Below are 22,992 nucleotides of genomic sequence, written 5' to 3'. Positions count from 1 at the left end.
AGCATCATATGAAAGGAACTACTTCTTATATCATTAATATTCTTAAACTTCAAAATAGCCTGTTTCTCCTATATGTCTTTTTTGAAGTGTGGGCTAAAAATTCCTTAACGTATATTTAAAACTAGTGTCCTAGGTGCAATGTAAAATACTAAATCTGCAGGGTCTATGATGTGTACATACTCTGCAAAGGAATAGATTCTTGGAAAGAAAACCAGCTATGCAAGTGAAGATCTGAAGTAAGGAAGTGAAGTAAGTGACAATCTGACAGGAAGTAAAGGAATTGTAAAAGTGTCTGAGATATAGAGGATAAAGGAAAGGGATCCAGAGCATTTTAATTTTTAAATGAGACTTAGTTGAGGAGGTCAGAGTGGAACAAAAAACATAACATTGTAAGAAACAGCATAAAAATGTTAAAAGGAGACAAAAATTTTAAAAAAAATCTGGAAAAGACCAAATACAAAGAACAAAAGCAAATTTGAACTTTCTGTGAATGTTTCCTGTTATAGAACAAATTAAGAAAGGGAAGATGGCAGCAGTGTTGTAATTTGTCAATCTCCGAACCGCCGCATAGCAGCAACTGGATAGCAAAGTCAAAATACTAATGAACAACATTACAACAAATTTAGATGGCATCATATACTTAAATCCTGAAATATAAGTGGGTGAAGACAAGCTACCAAAAGCCACAAGACTACAAAGTGGTACTGGCATCTATTTGGGAGAAGTAGAGGATGGCAATAGGGCATCTAATGGACCTGAGAACAGAACTTACATAGAATGATTATTGAAACACATAGCAGGCCAAGTTGCAAACAGCCATTTGAAACTGGGAGAGGCTTTGAGCATTCCAGTGGTGAGTGAGTGCAGGAGACCTGCAGTAATGTCTGAAGGAATGAAGCAACGTAGTCCATATGAACTTTTGAAATGATTTGCCGTATTTGTCAAGGCTCCACAGAAGAGACACTGCTGGCTGTAAAACCAAAACTGAGCAGGAGAGTGACAACAGACACAAAGGAAGATAAGGTTAAATACAGTGAAGGGAGGAATTGTTGACCAAGAAATCTCAGCAGAATACTGTTTTTGATTTTGAACACTGAAAACAAAAACAAAAACAAAAAAACCAACAATGACAAAACAGCTGAGGTTTGAGAAGCTCCCATGACCCATGCCTCCTCAAAGTTAAAGAAAATTATTTTTACTTAAAAAGAAACCACAGAAAAGTTTTTAGATCAATCCCTTACAAAATCGATTTAAAAGAGTCAAGAGCAGAATAGCATTTTTTACAAATAATGAAAATCTACCAGAAAGGTCCCCAGAGCAGATCAAAACCAGTCTATTTCAAAATGTGCTAGATATTATTAAGAAAATAGTGTAGGATACGAAGGAAATTTAGAATTGGAAAAACTCAGAAGAAAAAAAAAAAGATAAGCTCAGGAAAAGATTAGAAAAAAATTTTGGAAATTAAGCCTAAACTAGAAGGAACACAAACAAATAAACATACAGATAGATGATGCCTTAAAAGAAATAGGTAAAAATCAAAAAAAAAAATGGAAAAAAACACTTTAAAAGATTAGGAAGTGACAGATGTTGAAGATGAGGCAGAAGGTCCAATATACAGATAATAGGAGTCTCTGAAGAAAAAAACTCCTATTTTCAGAAAACTTTGTTAATTTTTAAAAGATTTGAAACAATATTTTTTAAATGCACTATTATACCCAAGATTATTGATCCAAAACTGCCAACACCAAGTCATAAATGACAACAAGTTACTTTAAAGAAAGGAAAAATCCTCTGGGTAGGCAAGAACAGCAAGTGACATGAAAGAAAAAAAAAAGATGATCATCAGACTTTTCCACAATTATTCTTTATACCTGAAGAAAATGGAGTAACGTGTTAAAGATACTCAAGGGAAAATGTAAGCAAAGGCTTTTATGTTCAACAAAATCGACTTTCAATTATAAAGGGCACAAACTTATCCATCGAACAAGAATTTGGAAAATACTGCTCGCTAAGCTCTTCCTGAGGAATTAGAAAATAACTAAAATAGAGAAACAGCACCATAAAGGTTGGTGGTGACCATCAAACATAGTGACTTGTACAATTAAAAATTTGAGGGCTTCCCTGGTGGCGCAGTGGTTAAGAATCCGCCTGCCAATGCAGGGGACACGGGTTTGTGCCCCGGTCCGGGAAGATCCCACATGCCGCGGAGCAGCTGGGCCCGTGAGCCACAACTACTGAGCCTGCGCGTCTGGAGCCTGTGCTCCGCAACGGGAGAGGCCACGACAGTGAGAGGCCCGCGCACCGCGATGAAGAGTGGCCCTCCGCTTGCCACAACTAGAGAAAGCCCTCGCACAGAAATGAAGACCCAACACAGCCATAAATAAATAAATAAATAAATAAATAAATAAAGGTTAAAAAAAAATGCAGAATCTTAGGCCCAGTCCCAAACCAACTGATTCAGATTCTGCTTTAAAAAAAAAAAAATTTGAGAGCTAAAAGGGAGAGTATGATATGCAATGGCTGTATGTCCAGATGACACAGGTAGTACAACTACAGAGGAGAGACCATATGCAAAACATTTGGTTTAGCTCATAGTAGTAGTCTGATATTGTTATTTTAGGACCATTGTGTATATAATGTGGGATAGAATAAATGAATATTTATGGGATATTTTAATTCATCCCCAATTTTCTTGAGAACAAGGATTCTTAATGTCTAGAGAAAGGAGATACAGATAAAATACAGAACAGGTTAATTTTTTTTAAATGTAGTTATAAACTTGGGTTGGGAGTACTGATAGAGACTTATGAATGTATATACACACATACTATATATATACATGTATATACACGTATATACACACTGAAGAGACCCAGAGAAAATAATTAGCCAATCCAGTACCAATGAGCATCCCTATCACTCAGCTTGTAGTCTTAAAATACCATTTTTCACCGAAAGAAATGAGAGCTTCTTGGAAAAATAGTCTGGAAAGGAAGTGTAAAAGACAAGCCTGGGATATCTTGTTGAAACAGAAGCCTTTACTGACTACTAATGTAATTTCAAAATGATTAAGGAGACACCTGAAGAGGCCCCCACTGTGCAAACATGGGAGAATTTGATCTTGAAAAGATAATAATTGTTTACTGGAACCCATCATAAACATATTTTTAAAAAATTGGTCACCTTCAGAGGATGATGGAATATCAATTCATTATCTTGACTATGGGAAAATAAAAGGAGAAATATCAGGCATTTTCCCTGTCTGTACTGTACCAATGGGTAATAAAACAAGATTCTCTTTTTACTGTTCTAATAATGAAAAAGAGATAATATCACCGTTTTGCAACCCCCAGTGGGTTAATGGATTTAGGCTTTGAGCATCAGCTGCTATTAACATCATAACCAGACATTTTATGTCTCATAATGAAAGAACTCAGCATCCTCTGTAGTCTTGCCAAGGGATTGGAGATGAGTCTGATCATTCCTCTGGATCCAGCTGCCGAATTGCAGGAAATACAGAGGACAGAGGAACATGTGGGACTGCAATATGAGTGTGCAATTAGCAAAATCCAGTCTGCAAGAAACTGCAGGTTAAATGCCCTTGGATTCTCAACAGATAAATTGTAAGGAAGGGGATGGAGAGGAAAATTCCATATTAAAAAAAGGACAGAACTAAACTAGATTATTTAGGGATGCACATTCTGGTGATTAAACAATAGAGAAATATAAAGAAGTGATAACTATAAAATTTAGGGTGGTGGTTACGGGGGTGGGGTGGTTGGACGTTGATATTAAAACAAAGCACGTGGAACAGATTCTGGGAATTGCTGGCAAAGTTTTATTTCCTGGGTGGTGTATTTTATGACAGAGTTTGCTTATAATGTAACTTACTAGGCTATCCATATCATAAAGTAAAATGTTGGCCTTATAATTTATTAAGCCATTTAAAAAAAAATTGGAAGAAATAATGGTTTAAAAAAAAATTTCCCAAATTTGATGAAAAACACCTGCTTACCAATCCAAGAAAATCAACAAACCCCAAGTAAGATAAATATAAAGAGAACCACACCTAGGCACATAGCACAACTGCTGAAAATCAAAGATAAACTCTTGAAAGTAGCTGGAGGAAAAAAAGGACACATTATATATAAAGGAATAAGAGTAAGCACAGGTGCTAACATCTCATGGGACACAATAGAGGCCAGAAGAGAATGAACCAGTATCTTCAAAGTGCTGAAAGAAATTTAATCTCTAACAGTTATTTATACCTCTTGGACAAATCACTACTACTCTTAGATGTCCTCATATCTGAAATGAGAACAATACCTGCCACACGTTGTTAAGAGTCTGATATGAGATGAAGCATGTAAACTTCTCCAGAAGTTTAATTGGTTAATTTAATTTAAATGGTTAAGTATCATGATTGCATACATATAGGTACAAACTATGTACCTATATAGTCTATGTATTCAAAAGAATAGAAAAGTGGCAAACCAATATCAACCTTATTTGGTCTTGAAATAGACGCTACTGATGCCCAATTCAGCCTGTCAGCCAAGGATAAAACCTGTCTTCTAGTAGGAGGGGTGACATCTTGTTAGAAGAAAATTCAGTACAAAAGATTAAATAAAATCCCACTTGATAATTAAGAACAACTCGTTATAGTATAGCTACATTATCTGAAATGCTAAAAATTCCCAAAATATCAGATATATTCATAAGAAAAAATGCATTATTCATGCCACCACTTACTTTCAAATGTATCTATAATTAAGAGTTGACTGGACTTCCCTGGTGGCGTAGTGGTTAAGAATCTGCCTGCCAGCCTTTCTCACCTTCTGAGATGGCCCACGCTCTGTCTGTGGAGAGTGTTTCTCTCTAAATAAATCTACTTTAGGACTTCCCTGGTGGTGCAGTGGTTAAGAATACGCCTGCCAATGCAGGGGACATGGGTTCGATCCCTGGTCTGGGAATATCCCACATGTTGTGGAGCAACTAAGCCTGTGCGCCACAACTACTGAGCCTGCACTCTAGAGCCCGTGAGCCACAACTACTGAAGCCCGCACGCCCTAGAGCCCGCGAGCCGCAACTACTGAGCCCACGTGCAGCAACTACTGAAGCCCATGCGCTCTAGTGCCCACGTGCCACAATTACTGAACCCGCGTGCTGCAACTACTGAAGCCTGCACACCTAGAGCCCATGCTCTGCAACAAGAGAAGCCACCACAATGAGAAGCCCACGCACCACAACGAAGAGTAGCCCCCACTTGCCACAACTAGAGGAAGCCTGCGCACAGCGACGAAGACCCAACGCAGCCCAAAAATAAATAAATAAATAAATTAATTAATTAAATCCACTTCTTACCTAAAAAAAAAAAGAATCTGCCTGCCAATGTAGGGGACATGGGTTCGAGCCCTGGTCCGGGAAGATCCCACATGCTATGGAGCAACTAAGCCCCTGCGCCACTACTGAGCCTGCGCTCTAGAGCCCACAAGCCACAACTACTGAAGCCCGCATGCCTAGAGCCCGTGCTCCACAACAAGAGAAGCTACCGCAATAAGAAGCCCAAGCACCTCAAGGAGTAGTCCCTGCTCACCACAACTAGAGAAAGCCCGCATGTAGCAACAAAGACCCAACGCAGCCAAAAATTAGTTAATTTTTTTTAAAAAAGAAAAAAAATTAAAAAAAAAAAGAGTTGACTATAATATGTTGTTTAGGTAGTCTCCCCCCCTTAAAATTATTCTAGATTAGTAAATTCTAAAAAATGACCATCTATTCAGGTTGCCATGTTAGTCCATCCTTCTATTGCCTACGTGATCGGTGAGACCGAACTTTTACGTATGATTGGCTGGATTCTGCAATGAGTCTCCTGGTCTCTAACTGTACCCCCATGGGCTACGATATAGGATTATATTAGCTATGGCAAGGCAATTTTGCCAAAGTAATGCCTTCATTTGATTATGCATACAAATGTAACCAAAGGTGGTTTTAAAGAAAATCTTTGTCCCATTTAAGTAAGTATATAATAAGTGTTGTTAAACTTGATGATCATCAGGATCACCTAGAGAGATTTTTCAAAATACAGATTCCTCAGCTCCATCAAAACATTAAGCTTCCGGTAGGTCTGGAGCCCAGCAATTTGTATTTTGAAGAATTTCCTCAGGTAATTCTGATGAGCAGCCAGATCTGGTCTAAAACAGACAGCAGACAAATATCACACATACATACACACTCATTCTCTCCCTCTCTCTCCCATTCTTTCTTTCTTACTAGCTTCTGAAAAGAAAGAGCTTATTCTAATGAGAAATCCCTATTACTCTTTTGCTTCTCATAATTTACACTAAAATCTGGTATGGTCAGCCTTGACACAAACTCTAAAACAATAAAATGCTAGGTTACCTGGAACATCTCACTGATTCCTTCTCCAGTTTGAGCCGAAGTTTCGAAGTACAGGAACCCTTTGCTTTCAGCCCAAAGACGTCCTTCACTTTCATCAACACAGCGGTGCTTAGCACAGTCGATCTGAAATTAAAAGTTGGGGGCAGGGGGAGAGAAGATTCCAACCTTGTCCCACTACAATAGGCCCAGTAGGTCTCTGTCAATCCTTTGCTGAGGCAAAAACTCTTAAGTGAACCCCAGCATTAGCATATAAAATTATCAGGAACAAAAAGATTAAAAAATTACTTACATTTAATGTGGACTGATTTTCTGTGGCAAAACAACAAATGCCTGGTACCAGCATTCTCCCTTGAGAACACTGCTGCTGCTCACCTCTGTGAAAGCTGGCTTCATCACACCTGCCACATCTGAGGGCCATGGTCTGCCCTGCACACCTTTCCACAGTCCACATTTCCCCTCCTCCAATCAGGTCAGAGTGTTATTATTAGGCTCCACCTCTCCTGCTCAGTCACCAGTATCCTCCCCAAGTGTGGCACCAGTGAAAAAAAATGGATAAAAATCCTGATACGCCAGGTTTTATTTTTTAATTGTTTTTGTTTTAGGGACCTTTGTTTTGAAAAGCTGTTGATTCCCATATTTCAGATTGCAGAATTTTTGTCTTTTTATTTATTCCCCAAAACCCAGCCACACTCTTCCCATAATGAACCTAGAAAGTTGAGCATACCATTTCCAAAGCAGTTACCTTGTTGGCACACACTGCAAATACAATATTTTCCATGTTTCCGTGAGGTCCAAGATCTTGCTTCATTTCTGCCAGCCATGCATCAAGGGCATCAAAGGAATCTTTCTGCCCAACATCATAGACCAGTATCACACCCTGTGTGTCCTTGTAAAACTCATTACGAACCTTTACATAAAAGAACAGGTGCACAAAACGTACGTATTATGATTTTATAAAAGTATATCTCGCAGTCATTGACTTAGCAAAGTGTGTTCTTTTGTGTATTCATAGTGTTTTCTAATTATACTATTGGCCTTTGGAGGGCTTTTTATAAAGTCAAAGTAACATAATAATAATAAAAAAAGTCACTTAGTATAGAAGGACTTGTGATGGAACTAATAGCCTCCTGCCCCACCCCTCCTCACCTCCAGTTCCACTCCCCAGAGGCGATCAATCTTTAATTGTTGTTAGTAAGTCTTTAAAAGAACACAAATTATATAGCATTCTTCTTAGGGAGAACTAGGAAGGTGAGTGAATAATTAAAAAGAACTTAAGGCAAAAAATGACACAAGTATCAGCAGTAGGTACAGCCATTTATATATCACATCCCAAAGCTGGCTTCCCCCAGAATGCTAGGCAGAACCTCCCTATGACTCTTGAGTCTCTATACCAACTCTAGAACTCCAAACTCTGAGTGTCTGTGTGATGCAGTGGAAAAGAGCATGGGCTCTGGAGTCAGATCTGAGTTCACACTTACTTACTAGTTGTGTGATCTTGGGCAAGTCACATAACCTCTCTGCATCTCAGTTTCCTCATCTGTAAAATGGGGATAACACTACTTACTTCACAGGGTTATTATGAGGATTAAATGAGATAATGAAGGCAGAGCACCTAAATAGTGCCTGGAAAACAATGTGTATCAGCACCTTCTCCCTTCATTCTGACTGTCCTCCTTTGATGTTCTTATTAAAAATGGCAACTGAGGACTTCCCTGGTGGTGCAGTGGTTAAGAATCTGCCTGCCAATGCAGGGGACATGGGTTCGAGCCCTGGTCCGGGAAGATCCCACATGCTGCGGAGCAACTAAGCCCGTGTGCCACAACTACTGAGCCTGTGTTTCTAGAGCCCGCATGCCACAACTGAAGTGCACATGCCTAGAGCCTGTACTCCGCAACAAGAGAAGCCACTGCAGTGAGAAGCCCGCGCACAGCAACGAAGAGTAGCCCCCGCTCACCGCAACTAGAGAAAGCCCACGTGCAGCAACGAAGACCCAACGCAGCCAAAAATAAATAAACAAACAAACAAACAAATAAATAAATGTTCCTTTAAAAAAAAAATGGCAACTGACCTCTGGGGCATATCTTCAATTCTGGGAAGAGGCAGCATGGAGTACAGGGCGCAATAAAGTGGTAGAGGCGCTAACGTGACAGGTTAGGCGGATAAGGAACAACACTGACAGACTGGGGGTTTCAGGCCAAAATTCCAGTAAGAATCTTGACAGAGGCCATGTATTATACGTTCTTTTCAGAAAATTCCAGTAAGTACTCAGACTCACGCTGGATATGTAGTAAGAATGACAACATCTCTCACACATCTGGCATGAAGTGTCTATATGTTTCTGAGCATAAAGAGGCACCCAGACCAAGAATGTAAGTGCCTCTTAATTTATATGAACATAGAAAGCTATCCCCTAAAATCAAAACCAACAAAATTGGAACGAATTTAATGTGATGAAGACCAGGAAGGTGTCTTCTACCCTCAGTACTCATGGCCCTTAGCCCTCCTGCAGGAGTTACAATAGAGTTTTCCCTTCTGTCTAGAAACTCCTGCTGCCTGGGCTCCCACACACCACATTCTCCAGGTTCTTAACTGATCTCTCTTCCACTGACTCTCTTCTCTCCATTGCTCCCACTCCAGTCAGCTGCCACAATTCCAAACCCTGTCCTGGGCCCTCGTCCTTTCTTTGTTATCCTTCCTCCCAACTCAGCAAAATCAACCACTTGCGCGGTTTCAACTGTGAGAACCTCCAAGCTGAGTCCTTTCATCGGCGCTTCTAGACCCACATTTCCAATGAGTGCTAGACTTCCAGCTGAATGTCCTGTTGGAAACTCAGATTCAATCTGCACAACAGGAAACCCTCCAATTCATCCCTTCCTAAACTTTTCCTTCTCTTGAACTTCTAGTGATGAAGCAGCACAGCCCTCGCTGAGCCACTCAGGTTGAAAGCCTGGTGTTAGCCTCTGCTGCTCTTCTGTCCCTTTGCCCAGCAGATTCAAACAGTTCTATAGAAGCCACCTCTGCCATGCTTCTTGCACTGTCACTTCCTTTCCATTTTCATTGCCAACATTATCTCTTGACTGCATGACTGCAAGAGTCTTCTAAGCAATCTCCCTAGCAACGTTATACATTGTGCATATGTATCTTTTTAAAGCCCTGGCTCAAAAATTCTTTAGTGTTTCCCTACTGCCCACCCTCCAAAGTTCAAACTCTTTTAACTGATATTAACAGTGTCTGATCAGTCCTCCACCAACTTCCCAGCTTTATCCCCCTCCTGTTCCCTGTACTTCAAACTGGATAATCTCTCATTCCCCAAACCTGTCCTATGCCTTCTTAACTCCACCTGGAAATGGATACCTCTTCATCTTTCATTTTCTAAGATCTAGCTATAATGCTGTATCTTTCATGTAGCTTCTTCTTCTCCCTTTCTCACCACCTAATCCCCTCCACCTGCAAAACAGAATGCAACCTCTCTGTCCCCTGGAATACCACAGCATTCTGTACTTCTAATAGCACTCATGTCACTTCCTGTCTAGTTTCATAGTTAGTAGCATATCCAGCTGTCTTCCCCACTACACTGTAAGCGACATGAAGGAACATATCATCTTTGTGTCACCCCCTGGGCCTAGCAGGTATAAGTGTTTGTATAATCAAATGGCTGAATGTGCTATAGTAGAGAACAAAAGTAGAGGCCAAAAGGGAAAAGAAAGAATTCCAAAATCAGATCATGCTGTTCAGAGGGAGATTTGTGTGTAAAAAGAGAATTAAATGAGCTCAATGGATTTCTCTTTCAAGGGACTCAAGTTCAAGTCTGGGTTCAGCAACTAGCTGTCATCTTGAGTAAGTGACTTTATTACCTCAAGCCTTAGTTTCTGTAAAATGGAAAGGTCAAAGTTGATGCCTCAGTGGTCCCTAGAGTTCCATTATTCTTACCTCCCTAAACAGCTTTCTACTGTAGTCCTGGCAGACTTGCCACATCCGAAGTTTAATTAAATAGGATGCTAAGGGAACTGGAATTATTTAATTTTAAAGCAGAGATGGCAAACTTTCTAGCTTGTAGGTTAGAGAAAGCTGTTAGTTTAATATCCCTCAGGCCTCAGAAAGTTTTAATAGACCCACTAACTCATCCCAATAAACCCCAGAATTCAGCTGTGTGCACCAGTGGAAGCAAGACTCGTGGTAAAATACAGGCCACCATTCTCTTGGGAGTCCCCTCTCTGACACTTTCCTCCGAGATTGCTATCTGACACACTAAGCAGACTGTCTTTTCTCAGCAGGCCCTTTGGGCAAAACTGTCAAATGGACTGGTGACAATGGAAGCTTCAATGGAGGACAGACACTAAGGATTTGAGGAAGCCAGGGACCTTGAGAATGACTGTGGATGCCTCACTAGGTGTGTGCTGGGCAAAGGTGTACTTTGGTCAGTTTAGGGCTTAGAAAGAAGATGATGGCTTTGGTCTCGTCAAATAGGAGGGTTTGAGCTACAGACAGCAAATACTTGACCAAAAAGGAGAGATCAAGGCTATTCTGGAGAAAAGGTAGTTCAGAAGTGGTGATTTCAAGGTGCTTCTATTAATTATACTTCTATTTTTGTGAGCTGCTAAAAAATAGCTATTGCAATTTTGGGTTGCATTAATAAGAGTCTAGTGTCTAATGATAGAAGTAACAGAACACTCAGTCTTTTTCACTAGTTAGACAATATCTGGAATCTTGTGTTCAGTTCTCAGCTCCCTATCAGCTACCTAGAGGTTAGCCACAAAGGATGCTGATTGGTCTAGCTGTGGCAGGAATAAAAAATGTTTTACCTGGAAAGGTGCAGATTAACAAATATTAGGAAGGTTCTCTTGTAGGAGCACAGACTCAGGCTATGTTGCTTCAAAAACAAGGCCAGAATCAGTAGCAAATTCAAAGGAAGGCAGCCTTCATAACAGAGAAGTTGTTAATGTAGAGTTTTTAACTCTGTAAAGGATTAACTCATGAAGTAGTGAGACCCTATTATTAGAGATACTCATTCCAAACTCTAACAGTCTGCACCACTCAAAGCTGTCCCGTGTATTATATTGTCCCTGGATTCCCACCAACCTACATAACTCTTACTTCTCCATCAAGACTCAGTTTAAATGTTGCTTCCTTCAACAGGATTTCCTGACCTTCCAGATAAGCTAGGTGTGGGTATTAAATGCTCCCAAGCATTCTGTCCTTTGTTTACCATGTGTCTTCTCTGACATAATTATGTGTCATGAAAACTGGGGCTGTGTATTTTCAGTGTGCAGCATAGAAACTGACATACTGTTATCTGGTGAATGAATGATGGCCATCAATCAGGAATGCTACAGAAAGAAATCCTACAATGACAGAAGTCTGGACCACATAATTCTCAGGCGTCTTCTAACTTTCCACCTACATGACTTTGGTGTAATCTAAGATTTATGTTAGCATTTCTGGTAGTTAGAATCTATGTCAAACTTTGGTCACCTAGAGCCTCCATTCCTTTTTCACTGACAATATTCTATACTTGTAAAATTGATTTAATCCACTGTAAGGCTTCACGTTTGAAAGGAATTCATTTAACCTAAATATTTGGGTATATTCACAAGATGGAAGATTATATAGCCATTAAAAGTTACGTTTCCTGTGGGAAGATGGAGTACATGTGCTTTTCCCTATGCTTTCCGCTGAGTACAAGTAAAAATCCTGGACGCTATACATAAAACATACAGAGACTTCCCTGGCAGTCCAGTGGTTAAGACTCCACGCTTCCACTGCAGGGGGCACGGGTTCAATCCCTGGTTGGGGAACTAAGAGCCCGCATGCCACATGGCATGGCCAAAAGAAACCAAAGAAAAAAACCAAAAAACAAAACAAACAAACAAAAAGAAGATTCTGAAAGGTGGGAAGAAGAAGGCAGACAAGCTGGGTACCTTGGGACCTGAGGAATGACACAGCAGTGAGTTCCCTGGGTTTTCTTTTGCCTCATGTATCCAAAACTTAGAGCTGCAGAAGTACAACCTGTTAATGCCAATGGGTACAGACCAATAAAAGCCTAACAAAAGCCTGCTCTCTTTAGTGAAGGACCAGGAAAGATGATAGCCACTCTACTTCAGCCTGACACCTCAGAAAAACTGTCTCACCACTCCCACCCACTCAAGCAAAGGCTGAGTGGAAATTTAGAAAAATAAATTACTGAAAAATAGAATGAATGACATGAAAAGCCTAGTATTATAGTTGGGCTCAAGAGCAGAATGGAGGAGACAGTGGAAAGAATCAGTGAAATGGAAGGCAAAATAATAATGACCTAATCTGAACAACAGAGAGAAAATAAACTAAAAAAAGGAAAGAAAAGAAAAGAAAAAAAGAAAGAAAGAAAAAGAAAAAAAAGAGAGCCTCAGGGACCTGTGAGACTATAATAAGATCAGAGTCCTGGAAGGAGAGGAGAAACGTGGTGGGGCTGAAAAAGTACTTAAAGAAACAATGTATGAAAACTTCCCAAATTTGGCAGGAGACATAAACCTACAGATTCAAGAAGCTGAGAAAACCCCAAACAGGAAAAACTCAAAGAAATCCATGCCAAAAGACATCATAATTAAACCTGTAAAAATTAAAGACAAAGGGAAAATATCATGAAAGCAGTCAGAGAAAAAAATGACACCTCTCTGAACCTAAATAAGTTAATCTTCCCAATAAATATCCCATTCCTCAGAAACCCCACTTCTTCCCTGAGAGCGGTGAAATTATAGGGGATTAAGAGGCTCAGTGAGTACAAGAGCTGGCCTCAAAACCACAAATGATAAGGAAATCTAAGTAGAGAAGAGGAATATTATCATAAGAGGAGAAATGATTCTCATATAACATGAAATAATTTTGCACGGTGCTCAAGAGAAATTAGAGAAAACAGCAAAGTAGGAAGTTTTCTGTGATATGTACTATTTTCCCATGAAATACAATGTTTAAAAAACTGCTCTTTCTTAAATGCAGAGTTGAAACAATTTTACGGCAGAAATTTCTAAGTTTAAGATGAAATGGACCTGATCTCATATAAACAATTATTGACAATGTTAAAAAAAAAAAAATGGGGGACAAAAACATTTCAAATGACAGCAGATTTTTCATCAGAAACCATGAGGCCAGAGGAAAGAAGCACACTATTTTTCAAGTGTTGAAAAAAAAGAAAAATTGTAACCAAGCAGGACCCTATGGGGACTTTTCAGGACAGACCCCTCCCCCATATCCTCTGCTGTACCTCCTCTCTGAAGTACCTAGATAATAGTATCTGATGCACACTTCCTGAGTTGTTTTACAGATGCTAAAACCACCAATGGAAGAAATTAATTACTTGATGATCATGAGCACGAAGCCCCCCACACCTACTGGCGCCTAAGGATTGATAATGTTAATTCCTATTATTCTGCCCTGTTATCCCACCATCAACCAATCAGAGATTTGTGCACAAGCTGATCACATACCCTGTGTGGGGGGTTGGAGGGGGTCGCCCTTGCTTTTAAAAATGCTTTGCTGAAACCCTTCGGGGAGTTCGGGGTTTTTTTTTTCCAGCATTAGCTGTCCGGGACTACCTGCTTGGCGCCCTGCAATAACTGCTGCACTTTCCTTCACCACAACCTATTGTCAGTAAAATTGGATTTACTGCGCACAGGCGAGTGGACCCAAGTTTGGTTTGGTAACACTATCAAACCAGAATCCCATAACCTGCCAAAAAAAAATTCTCCAGGACCAAAGGAGAAACCAAAACATTCTCAATCAAGGAAAACTAAGAGAATCTGTTGCCAGCAGACCTACACTAAAAGAATGGCTAAAGGAGTCCTCCACACAGAAAGGAAATGATAAAAGAAGGAACCCTGGAACATAACAAAGGATGAAAGAACAGAGTAAGTAAAAATACCCGTGAATACAATATGCTTTCCTTCTCTCTTAAGTTTTCTAAATTATGTTTGACAGTTAAGCAAAAATTAAACACTGTTGTGCTTCTAATATACTTAGAGAAAATATTTAAGACAATTATAAATGGGAGAGGATAAAGGGGCAAAAAAGAAGGAAAAGTTTCTACACTCCACTCAAATTGTTAAAGTAACAACACCAGTAGCCTGTGATAACTTATATAGTGTAATAACTAGAGTATCCACTAATAAAGCTATGCAGAAAGATTTACTCAAAAACACTATAGAGGGGCTTCCCTGGTAGCACAGTGGTTAAGAATCCACCTGCCAACGCAGGGGACATGGGTTCAATCCCTGGTCCAGGAAGATCCCACACGTCGCAGAGCAACTAAGCTCACGACCCGCAACTACTGAAGCCCGCGTGCCTAGAGCCCGTGCTCCACAACAAGAGAAGCCACTGCAATGAGAAGCCCGCGCACCGCAACAAAGAGTAGCCCCCACTCGCCACAACTAGAGAAAGCCCGCGCGCAGCAATGAAGACCCAACGCAGCCAAAAATAAAATAAATAAAATAAATAAATTTATTAAAAAAACACTATTGACAAATCAAAATGGAATTCAAAAAAGTGTTCAAGTAACCCACAGGAAGGCAGGAAAAAGAAAACAGAAATGAAAAATGGAAAACAAGGGATTCCCTGGTGGCACAGTGGTTAAGAATCCACCTGCCAATGCAGGGGACGGGTTTGAGCCCTGGTCCGGGAAGATCCCACATGCCACAGAGCAACTAAGCCCATGCACCACAACTACTGAGCCTGCGCTCTAGAGCCCACAAGCCACAACTACTGAGCCCACATGCCACAACAACTGAAGCCCGCGTGTCTAGAGCCTGTGCTCCACAACAAGAGAAGCCACCACAATGAGAAGTCCATGCACCGCAACGAAGAGTAGCCCCCGCTCACCACAACTAGAGAAAGCCCGCGGGCAGCAACGAAGACCCAAAGCAGCCAAAAATAAATAAATAAATTCATTTTTTTAAAAAAACGAAAACAAACAAACAAAAATAATAAACTTAAACACTAACATATCAATAACTACGTAAGAGTAGGTGGTCTAAGGACAGAAATTGGCATAATACATTAAAAAACATGATTGAACTATGTATTGTCTTATCACTTCAAATATAACGATATAAGCAGGCTGAAAGTGCAAGGATAGAAAAAGATGTATCGGGCTTCCCTGGTGGCGCAGTGGTTGAGAGTCCGCCTGCCAATGCAGGGGACACTGGCTCAAGCCCTGGTCTGGGACGATCCCACATGCCGCGGAGCAACTGGGCCCGTGAGCCACAATTGCTGAGCCTGCGCGTCTGGAGCCCGTACTCCGCAACAAGAGAGGCCGCGATAGTGAGAGGCCCGCGCACCGCGATGAAGAGTGGCCCCCGCTTGCCGCAACTGGAGAAAGCCCTCGCACAGAAACGAAGACCCAACACACCCAAAAATAAATAAAGAAATAAATTAAAAAAAAAAAAAAGAATCTTAACTTAAAAAAAAAAAAAGAAAAGAAAAAGATGTATCACACAAATATTAACCAAAGGAAAGCAGAAATGTCTATATTAATATCAGGTAAAATAGACATTAGAAAGAAAATTACCAGAGACACAGGGGGGACAGGATATAATAATAAAATTATATAATGAAGGCATAGCAATCCTAAATGTATATGCACCAAACAAGAGAGCTGCAAAATATGTGAAGCAAAAATCAATAGAGGAGAAACAGACAAATCCACAATTAATGTTGGAAACTTCAAAACCCCTCTTTTAGCAACTGACAGAACTAAACAGAAGATCAGCAAGGATATAAAAGAACTCAACAACACCACTGACCAACAGGCTCTAATAAATATTTATAGAACATTTTATCCAACAGTAGCAGAATATACATTCTTTTCAAGCACCCATGTAACATATACCAAGATAGACCACGTCCTGGGCCATGAAAAAGAAACCTCAACAAATTTTTAAAAATTGAAATCATATAGTGTGTTCTCTGATCACAATGAAATCAAAACTAGAAATCAATAACAGAAAGATAACAGGAAAATTTCTAACACTTGGAAACTAAACAACACACTTCTAAATAATCCACAGGTCAAACAGAAAATCTCAAGGGAAATTAAAAAAAAAAGCTGAATGAATGAGATGAAAATGAAAATACAACATATCAAAATTTGTGGGATACAGCTATGCAGTACTGAGAGGGGAATTTATAATACTAAATGCATACATTAGAAAAGAAAGTCTCAAATCAATAATCTAAGCTCTCACCTCAAGAACCTAGAACAAGAAGAGTAGAATAAACCCAAAGCAAGCAGAAGGGAGGGAATAAATGAAAAACCCAAGGAAGGAAAAACAAAAGATAAAGGCCATGAGATTGATTTTGAGACTACTTAGGACTGATAAGCAGATGAAAGTAAACCAAGTGAGGCTGCTTTAGCTTCTTCTGGGGAGAGAGCACACATGACTGAGGAGTGCACTGGAAAAATCACTCTAGAACACTGCTACAAAGGGTTCATTTCTGAATTCCTAAGTCCCTGTACGTATGTAATTATCTTTTCACATTCTGGGCTAAGGCACAAAGTAAAAAGTAACAGTCCTTTGAAGGTTAAAATGTCTTATCTAAGTGTTTGAAACATTAGCAATAAAATTTCCTACCACTATTTAAGGGGATAGCACAAAAGACCAACAGATGTCCATTAAGTTAAAGCTCCGAAGGGAAGCCACAAACACCAGCTAAATTTACCTATTTTTACACATGACTTGAATATTGGTTGTTCGGTAATTCGGGATCTTTCCTTCAACCCACTGACAATACTGGATATAGGTTTTCTCAAAAAGTCTTTCTTACCTCGTAGAAGAAGGGATGTCCAGCCATATCGAAGATGTTAACTTTGATTTCTCTGTCTCTGACTTGTACCCTGAAATGTTCAAATGCAAACAATCCCAAAGAAGGTCATGGCTTCTGTATTCATATTAATATCATTTATGTCACTTATGAATTTCAAAAGGTTATGTGTATGAAATTTAAAAGAGGTACTTTCTTAGTGCCTCTTCTTGATTCCAGATAATCTTTACAACAGGAGCCGGCAACCTGGCAGGTGGCTACTGTTTTAAGAACCCTGAACTCATTTAGCCTCACCTTACCTCGACACTTCAGTCCACACCCCGTAACAAACAAATAGTAGCTATTACTGTGGTGCTAAAAAAAAAAAAAGGATTTGGGACAGTAGGAGCAAGACGAAGGAAAACAAAATGTTTTACTTCACTTAGTAAGACACCGTAATTACTATTGGTTATGCTTGGTTACCATGCGGTACAATAAATAGTACAAAATAAATAGTATAAAGATGTATATTATTAATGTCGATTGCTTAATTTTCCTATGCCCTTCATTTGAGCAAGAACAATAGTCAATTTGTTTTCAGAAATTTGGAAATACAGAAGAGGACAAAAAGGGAAATAACAACCATTCATGTTAGAATTAACTACTGTTAACATCACAGTATACTTGCTTCCAGTCCGTTTATTTTTTTAAAGAAAAATCACTATTACTGTTTCTATAGCAAAGGCGGCTGGCTGGGGACGGCTGACAGAGTAATGGGGCAGGCCGCGGGACCCTTGAAGGACTGTGCGTGACCGCAGGCAGCCTCCTTTGGGAGGCCGTTTCCATTCTTTTTTCACCTCGGTCCCCAGCCCGGGACTCTGGGCCTCTGTTTTCTTATCTGGAAAGAAGGGTGTGGAGTCGTCTCCCCGTCCACACTCAGTGGTGTTAGGGCAAACCGAGGGCAAGGTGCCCGGCAAAGGTGTTGACCTGGCATGCGGTCCCCGTGGCTCCTGTGTGGTCCCATTTCTGCCCTCTGAAGCAGCAGGGCCCACGCACCAGATGTTACAGAACCTCCCTATCTTGGCTGCCCATCTCTGCAAATATGTGACCAGACTAGAATGGTCAACCCCAGGAGAGGCTGGAAACAGAAGGCACTGCCCTGCCTTTGAGAAACCTGGAACAACTGGGGGAGATGCAGCTGTGTAGGTAAAGAATACCTGGATGGCAGAGGAGACATGGTTCTGTAGATAAACCCCACACTCACATCTGCACCCAACCAGGAGAGCAGAGGAGAGACTGGTCTCCACCGTGGGGCCAAGGGCTGCCACATTCCCTCCTCCTTCTTTTGAACAGCTTTACTGAAGTATAATTGATGTACAGTAAGCTGCACATGTTTAAAGTATACAATTTGATGAGTTTGACATATGTCTACGCCTGTGAAGCCATCACCACAGTCAAGACAATGAACATATTCATCACTCATTTCCTTGGGTCCCTTTGAAACCCCTCTTTCCTGCCCTTCCTGCCCTACTTAGCCAACCACTGATCTGCTATCAGTCACTATTAGATCACTTTACTTTTTCTAGAATTGGATATATGTGGAATCATGCCATGTGTTCACTTTTTTGTCTACCTTCTTTTACTCAACATTATTATTTTAGGGTTTATCTATGTTGTTGCATATATGAATAGTTTGTTCCTTTTTGGTGCTGAGTAGTATTCCATCATATGAATATGCCACAGTTTGTTTATGTTAATCTGTTGATGGACATTTGAGTTGTTTCTAACTTGGCGCTACTAGAAATATAGCTTCTATGAATGTTCACATACAAAAAAAAAAAAAAGAAAAATCACTATTGGAAAATGAATGAATGAAACATCATAAATAATTCAAACACTAAAGAAAAGTAGAAAGATGAAAATTTAAAAGTTATCCCAAATCCTACCACCCAGAAGAAAAACCTTCATTAATACAGATGAACATTACTGTAGACTTCTTTCTGTACATAGATAAGACTGATAGACATAAATATTTTTATAAAACTGGGATTATATTAATTTAAAAGCATAAAATTTACATTTCACTGAATTTAACAAAAGAAAAAAAAAGAAACTGATGTAAACTGGGAGGAATTATTGAGCTTTAAATATAAATGCTCTTTACCACAGAAACAGTATTTCCTAAAAAAGATTCCTGTAAGGTTAAAAATGGAGATTATTAGCAATAAATTAACAGATTCAAGTTATGTTTTTTTAAGTAACATGTTTCAGCTTAGACAACATTGGTAAGAGTCCCTCCCATGGACCACAAGGACAGCAGCACCTGCTCCCATTGTTTCTATACTACCTCCTGGTTTATTTATGATTATTGTTCCCTGTCCAAGTTTATAACATCCACTCTCTATTACTTTTTTTTCACTTTTTTTCCACTTTCTTTTCTGAGACCATAATTCCTACAGTTGTTTTATATTACTTGTATATTTCAATCAAACTAACCACTAATCATCTTATCATGATTTCTTCATTCCTGAATTCTCTGCCATATTTCATCAATTCTAAGATGCACATTTGTTTTCATTTTAACATCTGTGAAATCAGGATCCATCTTACAAAAGAGAGTGTGAGAACAGCAAAACAAAACAAAATAATAACAGAGTTTGAGAGCATCTGCATTAGATCTCGTGTAACAATTTATATTAGAAAGTTTTGCCAGATAGTAGCTGAGAAGGGATGGAACTGAAGTTTATAAAATCAGGAAGTAACACAAATGTGTTCACAAATTGAAGCTCAAAAGAGGTCAATTTAATTCAGAAGTCTGACAGAGGAAATTACCGTAAGAAAAATGGTAATTCATTACCTCAAGCCAGTGCTATCCTAAATTGTGGCCTGAAGACCACCTGCATCATTATATGGAAAGATGGGGAGGGTGTTTAAAATGTAGTCCTGTGCCCCACCTCAGATCCAGTGAATCCGAATCTTAGTGGGTGGGTCTCAGGAATATTCATTTTCACAAACTCTACAACTAATTCTTAAGCATACTGAAATCTGAAGGATGGAGTGGGAATCTATTTTTGTTTTGTTTTGTTTTTTAACATCTTTATTGGAGTATAATTGCTTTACAATGGTGTGTTAGTTTCTGCTTTATAACAAAGTGAATCAGCTATACATATACAAATCTACTGTTTTGACTGCCCAAAAGAGTACCCTCCTTCTCCCAACTGTGATTTAAATGGGTTCTTCCATCTTCTTTTTTGATGCCACTCTGCTGGCCACAGCTAACTGAGCTGGGGAAAGGCACCTATCTCCACCTGGACAATCAAAACCTTCCCTGGTATTTTTTAAATTTGTGATCAGTTTTGGTAAACTTGAGAGCTACCAGCAGCTGTGGATAAGGAGCCAAAAGGTAGAGAGAGACACGTCATGAAAGGACCAGATTATATTCTCTCCCTGGTTCCAGCGATCTCTGAGGCCCAGCTACATCCTTATAATTGGATTATGTGAATTGATTTTTTTTGGCTTGAGTTGGGTTTCTGTCAATCATATCCTCCTCCTCACCATAAGACAAAAAAAAAAAAATCAACCAGAAACAATACAGTCAGCCTTACGGAAGGCTCTGTATCCATGGATTCAACTAAACTTGGATCAAAAATATTCAGAAAAAAAATTCCAGAAAGTTCTAAAAAGCAAAACTTGAAATTGCCGTAAGGTGGCAACTATATATTTACATAGCATTAACATTGTATTTAAAACTATTTATTGATATATTATTGTATTAGGTATTATAGAGATGATTTAAAGTATTGAGAGGATATGCATAGGTTACATGCAAATACTACACTATTTTATATAAGGGACTTGAACATCTGCAGATTTTGGTATCCACAGGGGATCCTGGAACCAACATCCCTTGGATATTGAGAGATGACTGTAGTCTGTTGAATAAACCACAGTTCTAGGGCATAACATGGTAACTCTTATTTCTTAAATGAATAAATTAGCTACTTAACATGGATTCAAAACAAAACTGCCTTGAATAGGATATCCTACCATATAACTGATGAAATCCTGTGCCCTGAAGTATAGATACACCCTACCACTTTAGTCTACCTTCTTGAATGTTGCCTTCATATTCTAATGTTGCAAACTTCCTCTTCAGATGTATCTATCTTACCTAACAATAATTACTTATTGAGTGTCGACTATGTATAAGCACTGTACCAGGCACCTGGAGATAATTTATACTAATAGCCCCTGCTTAATGGAGCTTTAAATCTAGCAGGAGACATTAAACATATACAAATGATAACACAAGACAATTTATGCTGAGACCCATGAATAGCAGAGAATTTTAATATTTCTGTCATTTTCAACTAAAATGAGTCCTGACTGATAAAGGAGCTGTTCAGAAGGCCATACGGGAACAGTTACACTTTATACCTTGAGGAGACTGACAGGCGGAGAGATGAGGGGAAAGGACACTTCAGGTGGACAGAATGAATGATGGCACTGAGATAGGAAAGCAGGATGGCACAGATTCAGCATGGATGGAGAGTAAAGTGTGTCAAAGAATGAGATAACAGAGAAGGGAAGGGGCAGGTTGAGGTCAGAATAGTGAGCACCTGAAGTTCCACCTTTGGGGATGTGCTGTCTACCCCAATTCTACTTTCCCCCAGTGTAATTTCCTGTTAATGTGACCCTATCTCCCCAAGCTCAACCCACCCTTGATTCATCTCCAAATAAATCCCCAGTTATACCTAATTTTACTCTTCCCAGATCATTTTTGCTGGATTCTAATAGGATGTAAAGATCATAAAAGGAAGTTCTCCGATAGAAAATTTTCCACATAATATTTAGGCTTTTGGGAGAGAACACTTCAAAATTCTCTAAAAACATAACTGCTAACGAGACCTGCTTATATAGAAACATGCTTCCTGAAAAGCTACATCTGCCAGGCAGGCTTTGTGCTGACTTGCTCATCACCAGACCCTCCACTCCACACAAAGCCTGGCAAAGAGAAGGTACTCCATGATGAACAAATGATGTGATTACTACTATCTGTAAAGGTCTCATTCCTATGTGTCCCAGTTTATCTTCAGACTCTCCATTTCAAGACAGATCAGTTTAGAAGGGTTCTGAATTTCTATGTAATTTGCAAGCCCAAGGAAAGAATACATGTACTCACTTTGTGACTCCATAGTCAATTCCAATTGTCGCAAGGTATTTAGACACAAATCTTTTCTCACAGTATCGCTTTATAATGCAGCTCTAAAAAGGTAAAAACACATGCTTTTAGTAAAGACACTCTGGGAATGTATACAAAATAAGTACATTTCTTCATTATGGTTTCTTCATTCACCATGAGACACAAAGCTTTTTCAAAAGCCAAAACTATAAAATAACTGAAACAAATACTAAAGGTGAAGATTTTAAAGAAAAATTATTTTAAAATTCTTCCCTTAATACCAAATATGGGTATGTTTTCAGTTTAGCATTCAATCCTTGTTCTCTTTTCTTTTCTTTTTTTTTATAAATTATTATTATTTATTTATTTACTTATTTTTGGCTGTGTTGGGTCTTTGTTGCTGCGCGTGGGCTTTCTCTAGTTGCAGCGAGTGGGGGCTACTCTTCGTTGCGGTGCGCGGGCTTCTCCTTGCGGTGGCTTCTCTTGTTGCGGAGCACAGGCTCTAGGCGCATGGGCTTCAGTAGTTGTGGCACATGGGCTCAGTAGTTGTGGCTCCCCGGCTCTAGAGCGCAGGCTCAGTAGTTGTGGCGCACGGGCTTAGTTGCTCTGCAGCATGTGGGATCTTCCCGGACCAGGGATAGAAT

At 39.5% G+C, this 22,992-nt stretch overlaps 1 protein-coding gene across 1 annotated transcript in view; it reads right to left on the bottom strand.

The window, feature by feature from the left end:
- Positions 1-22,992, bottom strand: part of DNAJC27 (DnaJ heat shock protein family (Hsp40) member C27) — a 46,987-nt gene that overhangs the window by 14,675 nt on the left and 9,320 nt on the right. The window contains exons 2-5 of the mRNA XM_007191258.3: positions 22,349-22,431; positions 17,191-17,260; positions 7,142-7,306; positions 6,400-6,522 (exon numbers count right to left, since the gene is read on the bottom strand). Coding sequence (XP_007191320.1) covers positions 6,400-6,522; positions 7,142-7,306; positions 17,191-17,260; positions 22,349-22,431 — 441 coding nt within the window. The remainder of the gene's footprint in view (positions 1-6,399; positions 6,523-7,141; positions 7,307-17,190; positions 17,261-22,348; positions 22,432-22,992) is intronic.

The sequence above is a fragment of the Balaenoptera acutorostrata genome, chromosome 12 (assembly GCF_949987535.1).
Source record: "Balaenoptera acutorostrata chromosome 12, mBalAcu1.1, whole genome shotgun sequence".
Lineage (NCBI taxonomy): Eukaryota > Metazoa > Chordata > Mammalia > Artiodactyla > Balaenopteridae > Balaenoptera > Balaenoptera acutorostrata.
Note: the sequence above shows the minus strand (reverse complement) of the source record. Positions and strands in the feature narration are given on the sequence as shown.